Source organism: Carlito syrichta, unplaced genomic scaffold, assembly GCF_000164805.1.
Source record: "Carlito syrichta isolate Samal-C Ts95f unplaced genomic scaffold, Tarsius_syrichta-2.0.1 Scaffold120447, whole genome shotgun sequence".
Taxonomy (NCBI): Eukaryota; Metazoa; Chordata; class Mammalia; order Primates; family Tarsiidae; genus Carlito; species Carlito syrichta.
This window is the reverse complement of record NW_007064543.1, coordinates 406,518-417,268: the sequence shown is the minus strand read 5'-3', so window position 1 is coordinate 417,268 and position 10,751 is coordinate 406,518. Positions and strand designations below refer to the sequence as shown.

The following is a 10,751-nucleotide window of genomic DNA, read 5'->3' as shown; positions in this document are numbered from 1 at the left end:
ACAGATGCCCTCAGCTGATAGGCACTGTCTCATTCCTTAGCTTCTCCAGCCATCACCTTGCCTCAACCCCACATGGGGGAGCCCAGCCAAGGACTGACTAACACGGGGGTACATGATGGGACCAACTCTGTGGTGCAATTCACCTTCCAGAGCTATCTGTGGGGTCGGGCTGAGGATAGACTCTAGCCAAAACCACATCCTAGCTTCACTCTTTTTCCTGCCCTGTCTTGCTTCCCTTCCCTACTTCTCTAAAAGTTTCCACCTGAGAGCACTCCCTCAATAAACCACATGTGCAAATCCCCCTTCAGACTCCACTTTTAGGAAGTGTGACCCATTATCAGGAACAGTGCCTGGCACCTAGGAAGCACTTAAATGATTGCTGAACAAGAAATAAACTCCGAGGAAATCACAAATAGAACTCTCCAGTAAATGCATCAGAGCACCTGGCGCATAGTAAATCCTTAAGGAGATTTAGTCGCCCTCATCTCCCCACCCCCACAATATGGAGGTGGAATCTCCAGGACATGACCCTCAGGTTTGTGTCTAGGAGTGCAATCCTGTGGATGCTTCCAGAATTGATCAGGCTCAGGGAAGTGACAACCTTAAACCTTAATGCTGATCTGTTCATTTACAGACAATTGGAACTTATGCCCCTCCCCCCCTAAAAAAGCCGGGCTCTTCTGTTATGCCCTATCCCTTTATGGACAAATCTACACCTAAAGCCCAGTTGCTGGATAAAGCCAGAGGAGCCAGAACAAGGACAATCAGTGAATGGTCCCAAGGGCCAGTAACATTGGCTTTACGGACCATCAAGTCCCTTGCTACCAAAGGTGTCAAGGACACAAAGCCTGAGTCCTTAGGCAAGACCCACTGGAGGTAGATACGGAGATTGATTCTTAGTCTACCATCTTCCCTCCTGGAGACTATATGGCCACCGTCTCCCTGTTGCCACCCTCATCAGTTTTTCCTCAAAGTATGCTACGGGAAATGAGACAGACAGAGTTAGCACAGCACATAGTTTAGATGTAGTTAAGAAAGTTTTCTTACGTAGGTCAGGTGTAGATAACCGAGGAACAGCTTAAGCATTACGATGTCTTTCTTGTTGGTACATGACCTCCACCCAACCAGCCTGACCACCTCGTGGGTTGGAATGTGAAACTATCAGTGCAGTAAATCACAAAAACAATAGGGAATTACCCAAAACACAGGCATAATTTCCTAAGAAAAGTCCAAATCTAGTTATTAATAGACAGCAATTTTCATTATTTAGAAGGTCCTTGGGACCTTGAAAGGTTGAGAGATGATAATCAAAACTTATGACCAGATACCTGCAATCCTCTGCTCTTAGCTCATGGCTTGCTTAATCATCATTGTAAAAATATATAAAGCTTTTTGTCAAAGGCAAACATGTGCCCTTTCTTTTAAGGTGCCCATGCTCTCTCTTGAACATGTTTTTTCCTAATTAATTCTCTTAAATTTTGGACTTGCTCTGGGATTCCTTTCTGTGGCAGAGTCAATAACTCATGGAACAACTACACCCATACTACCTGGCACTAGGGACAAGGAGTAAGTTCTTTTAATTTTGACACATTTCTACTCTTGCCTCTCAAGTCACTAAACTGAGATGTGTGGGAACCTCTTAGCACCCGTTTACATATCGTCAGTGGGGAGAGGTTTCTCTTCCTTCATTACATGTTCATTTTCTTTCATTTCCTTCTCAGAGAATACCCTTAACCTCCAATGTGAGTAGCCCTCATAAGCTGGGTTACTCCAGTATCCATAATACTTCCTCCAAACTGTAATGCTTGGAATACCTGAACAGCCCCCTCCTGCTCCCACCCCCAATTAGCAGGTAACATGGAGGCCCAGTCCAGAAAAGTTCAGGTGGCTTCCTAGTAGAACCTATCTCTGCATTCCAAGACTGCTGGCCTAAAAATTTTCCCTTAAAGCACCACAGGCATCATCCGACTCCTGGGGAAGAGAGCAGGGCACAAAGATATTGGATGACGCCCTTGGACAAGCAGCTCTGGGAACTAACAGGAAGAAGAAAGCAGATCCTTGGACAGATGCCCAAGTAGTAATGGAGTTAGAATGCCTTCCTGACAACACAGATCCCCAAGAGAAGGCTCGAGGGTAGAGAATTATCAAAGGCAAGAGGGTGAGTCTTAGTTCTCAGAAATTCCTGGCTTTCTGGCTAAGTCCCACGTAGGCCACCAGCTGCTCATAAGACCAGATCAGCAGCAGGCCCCTCCCTTCCCCAGATCCCCACCTGGCAACAGGTCACAATACCTCAGCTGTGCAGTCCCAGAATGACTGACCAAAGTGGGAGTAGGTGAGGGGAGTTTGGTCAGTGAATATGTGGGGAGGGGGAGATCCCCAAGGAACCCAGTTCCTCACTCCCTGAGATCACTCTTGAGTGTCTGCCAGGGTCCTTTCCCTTCCCACATTCCCACACTTCCATCCCCATACTCCCTTCCAGCACTAGCTCTTCCAGTCACCTCCACCTCCCCCCATGTCCCTGCTCTGCTTACTCAGGCCCAAAGCCTCTGCAGATCTGATCCCGGTTTCTCTCAGAGGCCTGGGTGCTGGGGAGGGATTGGGTAGTCCAGTGCCTCCATGTGTGACCCTCATGGACTCCAGCTGGGTCCAGATCCTGGATAGTGTCCTAGGGCTGATGGCACTAGGGCTGATGATCCAGGCAGTCTTTTCCATGGCTGGCCTAGCCCTACTGCTGCTGCTGCTACTGGTCAGCTTCCTCGCCTTCGACCTGCTCCACAGGTAAGTGCTCAGCAGCCTGGCTGGTGGGTGCTGTAGGCGGGTGGGCAAGTGATCAGCTTCCCTAAACCCAGCCGCTATCCTCTCTCTCCACAGGCCCACAGGTCCCACCCTGCTGCAGCATAAACTTGTCACAAGGTCCCGGAGTCAGGGGGCTGGCGAGGGTCTAAGACGGCGGGAGGCTGTATTCCTACCGGCAGGGACAGTCACAGGACAACTTCGCCACCAGGATGCACTGCTACTGCTGCTCATGGCACTGGGGCTGCTACTGGGAGCCCGCGGTGTGCCCTTGGCCCTGCTCGGCCTGACTTTCTGCCTCCTTTTGGGTCTGAGTGCTCCACCTCAAAACTGAGTGCCCTCCAAAAATACACTGGCCATCCTGCTTCCTCAAGCTCCCTTTCCTCTATCCTTACTGTGCAGGTGGGAAGATACCCTTTATTCCCAGCCTGAATCTCAGGGGACCACTGGCCCCATATTTTGGGCAGTGGATACCTAGGTCTTGGGGCAGCAGAGGAAGGCAGGATACATGACAGGGATCCGGGGCAGGATGTGGTAGCTGCCTCAGAGCTGCAGATTGGAGGCAGCCATTCTGGCCTCTCTGTGGTTCTGGAGAATGAGGATCCAGAGAGAGACTTGTAAGAGAGTGGAGTGGAGATGGATGTCGGTCAGCAGGGAAGGGACAGGGATCCAGGGAGGACTTCCCATAAGAAAGCATGAGAAACTACATCTGCGGGTTCCCCAGGCACCCCTGCCAGGCTGGAGGATCCATGGACAGGAACTCAGGTGGGCCTCACGCTCTGCAGCGGCCCCTCTCTTGGCTGGACCCCACCCCAGCCCGGGTCACAAAGGGGCTCCTCTAAGGAGGGTGGGAGTGGGTAAGAGTGGGGGCTTGGATCTGGCTGCGAGGCCATCCTGGGTGCTGCAGGAAGCAACATGACTTAGGTGACGCTGCCCAGGGGTAAGTCTCAGGCCCCAGCTGAAAGCCCCACCCCACCCACGCTGATGCCCTCCTGATCCCTGCACCTTCCCCTACCCTGAGGTCCCAGATATCTCCAGGGCTGCTCCTGCAGCTGGCCTGGCCCTCTCCACAGGTGCACCAACCATGATGCAGCAGCCGCGAGTGGAGACAGATTCCATCGGGGCCGGCGAGGGGCCACAGCGCCCGGTGCCCTGGTCGGCCTGGGTCACACAGCAGGGCTGGGTGCGCTGGTGGGCGGGCCGCGTGCCCCCGAGCTGGGCCCAGTGGTGGAGCACATCGGCCTGGCGGCAGCCACTGCTACGTGTGTTGTGGGGTCTGGAGGGGATACTCTACCTGCTGCTGGCACTGATGCTATGCCACGCGCTCTTCACCACCGGCTCCCACCTGCTGAGCTCCCTGTGGCCTGTCGTGGCTGCAGCGTGGCATCACCTGCTGCCGGCTGTCCTGCTGCTGGTGCTCAGTGCCCTGCCCACTCTCCTCTTCACAGCCTCCTTCCTGCTGCTTTTCTCCACGCTGCTGAGCCTGGTGGGGCTCCTCACCTCCATGACACACCCAGGCTACACTCAGGACTTGGACCAATAGAAGGGCAACCCCATCCCACTGCCTGTGTCTGTTGAGTCCTGGCCTAGGGCCTGAGACCTGGGAGAGAGGGAGGGCAGTGGGACCAGGGCCTACGGCTTCGGCAGACTGCAGACCTCCAGTCCCTGGCATGGGCAGGGCATGTGTTGTGCTGTTGGAGCCCACAGATAGACCAGTCTGACCCCAGGGCACCCTCCTAAAGCCAATGCCGCGGGTACCTGGTGTGAGGGGCCAGGGACTTTGAGAAGAGGGGACAGGACAGATGACTTTGCTAACCCCTCTAAACAAAGCATTGAGTGATCAGTTACTGCCAAGTAAGGTATGCGATCGACAACTTGGCCACAGCTAAGACTCACCCACCTAATCCCCACACAATCCTTGACCTTCCCACCTAGTCCTTGGCCAAGCTGTTGAGAGTGCCCATGTGAAAGTGGTGACACCACTAGGGCCCTCTTGGCAACTGACAGCATGTTTTTCTCACAGCAGCTCAGCTGTCACAGCTACAGACTCATTGAGAACTTCTACCTGGGTACCCCTGGACTTGCCATTCCACCTACCAATCTCCTCTCTCCACTTCCAGGCTCTACAAAGGGGCCACTGATGAAAACCTAGCTGGGAGGAGGCCGGCCATAAGTGCCATGAGACATCACCTCACCTCTCAAACCTTTTAGTGCAAGCATCACCCTCCCAAGACTCCCTACTTCCTGCCCTAGTGCACATTCCCAAGTCTGAGAAATAGGCCGACCAGAGTAGTGAGTTTCCCAGAGAGTACCTGCTAACTCTTTTAAGAGTCCAAGTTCTGTTATTAAAAAAAAAAAAAAGTCACATTTTTGTCAGCTACACAATGTGTGGCCTTGGCCAATTAATTCTTTTGAGCCTCAGCGTTGAGTGGATCCCAACCCTGTCATAGGGTTGTGAGTCAAAGGCAATATCTATTTGTGAAGAAGCACTTTGTAAAGACCAGAAAACTGTGAGATATTGTTTTTTGAACACTAAGATCATTCTGTCGGCTCAAAAGATCTTTTGACCCTGAAGGCCATTGAAAGAGCAGGATGCTTCCCCAAGCTGTCAGAGAAATGCTCTGTCATGGATAGGATTTTGGCCCTAAAATGGTAAACAGAGGTTGGAGGATGAGGACAAGATGTAGAAAGTCATATGCCATGGAATCTCAAAATGTGCAGATGTTAGACTCTTCTGATTATGAAATGCTTGTGGCTGGGGCTTGGTGCCAGGAGATACTTGCACAGCTGTATGAGTGGGGAAAGCAGAGCCCTGGGATTTCCAAAACTGGCCCAGCAAGCTGCTCATGGCACCAGAATGGCCTTGGAAGGTGGCACCCCTTGATGCCCTGGATGCTAACCATCTGTACACCTGAAGACCCCTCTAAACAAAACATTGAGTGATCAGTTATTATCAAGTAAGGTATGTGATCAACAACTTTGCCCACAGTTAAGACCCACTCACCTGAGCCCCACACACTCCTTGACCAACCTGCCCATTCCTGACCCCTACTTTGTATCTAACCCTAAAAATTCCTTGCTCCTGAAACCCTAGACCCAAGGTCCTTCTCTCCTGCCACCAAAATACTCAGGCCCTAGGCATCAGCCCCTAGAGCCCTAGTTCATTTTGCCAAACTCATTTACTAGAGTTTTGTAATCTTGCAGGTCACTAATTAGATGCCTTCAGCATCAGTGCCTGACACTCAAAGACTAGTCTTTCCTTCTTGTTTCTTTGTAGTTCTCCATGACATATGACCTGAAGGCAAGGTAGGATATGGAGGTGACACAGCCTTGTGGTTAGCATGGGCTTTGGTGTACGAGCTGAGGCTGTACTTGAATCCATGACCTTGACAGAAATTACTAAATCTTCCTGAACTCCGTTTCCTCATGGGTTAGAACAAAGGCAAGAACATCTGTCTCAGGGATCCTGTGGGGTTTCTGGCATGCAGGTGAAGGACCCGGAGGAGTTCCTAGCACAATAAGCTGTAGTTATGCAGTCACTGTTCCATGTTAGAGATGGGAAGTCAGGCTCAGGATAGCCACTTGCCAGTGGTGAGGCCGGCCCATCTAAGTCCTAACAGGCTGCACTAACAGGCTGCACAAGGGAAAATAAAGGGGACTGGAGGAAACACAAACAACCGAACTGAAGACCCCATGGCTTTTTTTTTTATTTTATTTTTATTAGAGTCAGAGTCTCACTCTGTTGCCCAGTCTGGAGTGCAGTGACACACTCACAGCTCACGGCCACCGCAGACTCTACCTGCTGGGCTCAGGTGATCCTTCTGCCTTAGCCTTCCAAGTAGCTGGAACTACAGGCGTGTGCCACCATACCCAACTAATTTTTTGATTTGTTGTAGAGACAAGGTCTTGCCAAGTCATCCAGGGTGGTCTCAAACCCATAAGCTCAGGCAATCCTCTTGCTTCTGCCTCCCAAAGTGCTGGGATTACAGGCGTGAGCTACCATGCCTAGCTCCCACGACTCTTAAGAGCACCTGTCAGAGATAAAGCCCAGGCCTAGGGAGGTCACGAGACAAGCCACTCTAGACGTCTGGTAGGCTGAAGATTCGGGGTCCTATGTGGTGAGGGTGAGACCAGGATGCCTGGCTTAGATCCATCATTGATTTGGCCATGGACTGTTGGCCAGGGGCATTGTTGCTCTGGAGCCTCAGGTCCATTCCAGTTAAGGGAGGGAGGAGATTTGGGCCCAAATCATTTGCACTGGTAGACAGGATACAGGCAGAGTGAGGAGAAGGCCTTCTTCCCCTCCCCACATAAATATAAACCTTTCATTCTCCTGCCCTGAAGGTGTGGGGTAAGGAGGTGCAGGCTGACTGGAGGGCAGATGGGTGATACTCATCAAATTAGATCAACACATAACCTAAGCTCTGGCAACTCAAAGTGAATCTTCACAGAAGTCCATAAGTTCCTTGCTCCTCAAAACGTGGTCTCAAGACCAGGAGTTTTGGCACCACTTGGGAGCTGATCAGAAATGCAGTCTCAGGCCCTGCCCCAGACTCACTGAATCAGAGATTGCCTTTGAACAAAATTCCCGGGGGATACATGTACACACCAATGTTTGACAAGCACTGTGTAAGGGGATATGTTTGCGAACGATTATTTTACCTTTATTGGTGGGGCAGGGAAAGATAAAACAAGGTCCATGAGCACTATGGTGAGGAGGCAGCAGTGAGAAAAGGCAGAAGCACTGAGGATCAATCTTAAAATCTTAGCATTGAGTGGAAAAACTGAATGAGAACTAATACAATTCCTTTCACATAAATTTAAAACCCATGCCAGCAAAACAAGACACTTTTTTGGCAAGAGCACATAAAAACGAAAGATAAACAGAACGGAATGAACAACTCTAGGGGCAGGCAAAGGGAGTGGGATATAGAGATAAAAGGGAATATAGCGAGGGACCTTACAGAGACGAAAAATGATATCGTCAGCATAACTCCCAAAATTCCTTTACATGTAGATAAAGTCTGGATAGAGTGCAAAGGCTTTAAAATGCGAGCCTGGGGAGAGGGAACGTCTGAAATGAAGGCGTTCTAAGTCTTCCAAGTTTGGGCCAAGAAGAGAGAACTGTGCCACTGGCTTGTGTGTGACCTGGGCAGCTGGGTAGATGTCTTTGCCGGCCCTCCCTCACCCTACCCACAGCCTGCTCTGATGGGTTTGGAAAGGGGGAGCAGGAATCCTGCAACCACTTTGGTGCAAAAAATTTCAGGCAGGACATGAACTGGAGGGGAGGAGGTGCCGGCCAAGAAGGAGGTGTCAGCCTAGGGAGGTGTTGGGTGTGGGGAGCCGGGAAGGAGGCTGCAGACCTTTCCTCTGCCCCAAGCAACATGGAGGGGGCTTCAGGGGCGCATGCTGCTGAGGGGCACCTCTTCAAGAGATGAATCGTTAGTGTCCTCCCCGGGGGAAGGAGAGGGACCCCCAAAAGGAGGAAGCCAGGACTTCCAAGGGCCAGGTGCAGGAAGCCAGAGGGGTCGCTCTTCCTCAGATTCCCGGGTGCAGGAAAAGGGGGAGGCTATGGGAGGCTGAGAGAAGCTGGGGGCGGGGAAACGGCTCATCCAGAGGAGTCAGCGGCCACACGGAAGGAAGGAGGAGACGGGATCACCAGGAGGGCGAGGCGACCTATACAGCGCCTTCTGGACGCCCAGGGGAGGGGCACAGAGTGCTGGAGAAGGAAGGAGCCGCGTCCGGGCTGGGAGGAGAGGGGGACGGATGGCGCATAGGAGAAGCTGGAGCGCCTGGTCAGATAGCGGCCACCCTTGGGGCGAAGTCTCGGCGAAGGATCCCTGTATGGCGTCAAGGACACCGGAAGCCGCCCCCCAGGCTCAGGGGCGCGGGAAAGGGGCGAGGGTGACTGGAGGGCGAGGGGCTGGAGGGCGTCTGGCGGAAGCGTTGACCTCGGGCAGAGCGGGGTGGACGAAGTCCTGAAGCTAGGAGCCAAATCCCAAACCCAGCCCAGATCAGAGGGCCATGGGCATCCACACTGAGAAGCTGCTGCCGATCCTGGAGCATCGATGTCTCCCAGACTCGCATCACGAGGCCCCGGCGACCGGCAGTGCAAGGCGCGCCCCCTGGCGGAGATCTCTGGCTCTGGCGGGGAAGAGTCGGGCATGGCTGGGGAGGCGGAAGGGGAGTGATTCCCCAGACCGGGACACCAGCACTGGGGAGGGGCAGGGCTTGAGGCCAGGGAGCGGCATCTCAGCCACACTGTCATCACAGCGGCAGCCCGTTGACTCTTCACCTCTTAACCCCAATCTCCGGCATGGGCATCAGAGGCGGAGTTCATGAGACTCCTGGGGAGGAACAGCCCAGCTCGACTGACTCAGACTCCTGACCCAACCCTAGTCTGATATTATCCCATTCTCCCTGGGGTAAAGAGCCGTCTTTTGTGAGATTCTGTCAGGATCTGGATGGAGCCAGCTTTGGACAAGTTTTTTTCCTTTCTTTCTGCTGAGCAAACACTTTGATCCAAATTCTGGAACTAATGCTTGCTTTCTTTATACGGATTGTTACCACCCTCAAGGGAATCCTTTGACCTCAACAAGTTTTTTTCCCTATCCCATGCGGTTCTCGCCAATAGCAGGCGACCAGGTTCGGTTAAGGCGACCAGGTTCGGTTAAGCAAAGCAAAACTTTATTGATTTGAACTGGACTTTCTGAAAAACTGGACTTTTTCCCCCTTCTCTCTGTCCAAATTCCTAGCTAAGGAGTCACGCCCTACAAAGACTCATCAGACAGGTTTTTATTAACCCTATATAATGAGGCTAGCTTTCCAATCTGACTATGGCATAAAGGAAGAAATGAAATGTATTTTATGATCCTGCAGATGCCATCTCTTGGGAAGTCCTGACTCCAGGCACCTTTTAAGACACTATCCATTTTCTGAAGTCTGCCACATATTAGTCTACACCTACATACTAAGAAACTTGTCTCCCTCATTATTCCTCAAGCCACCCATTTACTGATTTCAAAATTCCTTAGATAAGAGCCTAACTCTTGCTACTAATTACCAGTCAGGAAATCTTTGAAGCCACCTATAACCCGCAAGCCCCCACTTGGAGATGTTCCACCTTCCCAGTCAAACCAATGTAAACCTTATATGTATTGATCTATGAATTCTTGTAACTTCTGTCTTCCTCAAATGTACATATATACCCAAGCTACAGTTCAGTCATCCTGGGCACACATTCTCAGGAACTCTTGGGATAGGTGTCATGAGCTTCAGGCCACTCCTATTTGACTCAGAATAAAACATCTGAAATATTTTACAGAGTTTGGCATCTTTCATCAACAGGTTGATCAAGGAATGGAGAAGGGGCGTTTGTGCTAAAGTACCTTCTGGGAGGCAGGCAAAGGGAGGTTTTAAGAGTATTTTTAGGGCATGTAGTAGAGACCCGGGAAAGGGATTCCTGAAAAGAGGTGGGGTTTTCCAGGGAGAACTGGAGTGTGTGCAGTCTCATCTTTTGTTCTGCACTTGGAACTATATGTGCCTAGCAAAGGGAATCTCTTCTCCAGGGCAGAGATTTTAACATGGTAATGAAGCAAGGCTTCAGGTCAGGGTGGCATAAATAGTTTTCATCATCATCTTATTATTATTATTATTTTTTTTTTTTTTTGAGTTGGAGTCTCACTCTGTCACCCAGGCTGGAGTGCAGTGGCACACACACGGCCACTGCAGCCTTGACCTGCTGGGTTTAGGCGATCCTTCCACTTCAGCCTTCCAAGTAGCTGGAACCACAGATGAGCACCACCACACCCGGCTGATTTTTTTTTTTTTTTGAGTTGGAGTCTCACTCGGCACCCAGACTGGAATGCATTGGTCGCTCCTGGCCACTGCAGCCTCGCCCTGCTGGGCTCCGGCGATCCTTCCGCCTCAGCCTTCCAAGTAGCTGGAAATACAGGTGC

At 51.5% G+C, this 10,751-nt stretch overlaps 2 protein-coding genes across 3 annotated transcripts; both read left to right on the top strand.

The window, feature by feature from the left end:
* The first annotated feature begins 2,512 nt into the window (after window positions 1-2,512).
* On the top strand, window positions 2,513-3,127 carry CUNH20orf141 (chromosome unknown C20orf141 homolog). Its single transcript, XM_008048000.1, has 2 exons — window positions 2,513-2,778; window positions 2,872-3,127. The coding sequence occupies exons 1-2, from the start codon at window positions 2,513-2,515 to the stop codon at window positions 3,125-3,127; spliced, it is 522 nt and encodes a 173-aa protein (XP_008046191.1).
* A 490-nt stretch (window positions 3,128-3,617) lies between these two features.
* TMEM239 (transmembrane protein 239) lies at window positions 3,618-4,454 on the top strand. Of its 2 annotated transcripts, none has more exons than XM_008047994.2 (2): window positions 3,618-3,733; window positions 3,815-4,454. In XM_008047994.2, exon 2 carries the CDS (start codon window positions 3,878-3,880, stop codon window positions 4,334-4,336), a length of 459 nt encoding a protein of 152 aa, XP_008046185.1. In that variant the 5' UTR covers window positions 3,618-3,733; window positions 3,815-3,877; the 3' UTR covers window positions 4,337-4,454. The 2 variants fall into 2 exon arrangements, with proteins under 2 accessions (XP_008046185.1, XP_008046184.1); XM_008047993.2 differs by having other exon boundaries at window positions 3,654-3,733; window positions 3,867-4,349.
* The last annotated feature ends 6,297 nt before the right edge of the window (window positions 4,455-10,751 follow it).

What these genes read in the sequence shown, in the direction of transcription:
- CUNH20orf141 (XM_008048000.1), top strand. Translation starts at nt 2,513, where the DNA reads ATGTCCCTGCTCTGCTTACTCAGGCCCAAAGCCTCTGCAGATCTGATC. An exon ending in GCCTTCGACCTGCTCCACAG is followed by an intron (nt 2,779 to 2,871) that starts GTAAGTGCTCAG and finishes CTCTCTCCACAG; the next exon opens with GCCCACAGGTCCCACCCTGC.
- TMEM239 (XM_008047994.2), top strand. Translation starts at nt 3,878, where the DNA reads ATGATGCAGCAGCCGCGAGTGGAGACAGATTCCATCGGGGCCGGCGAG.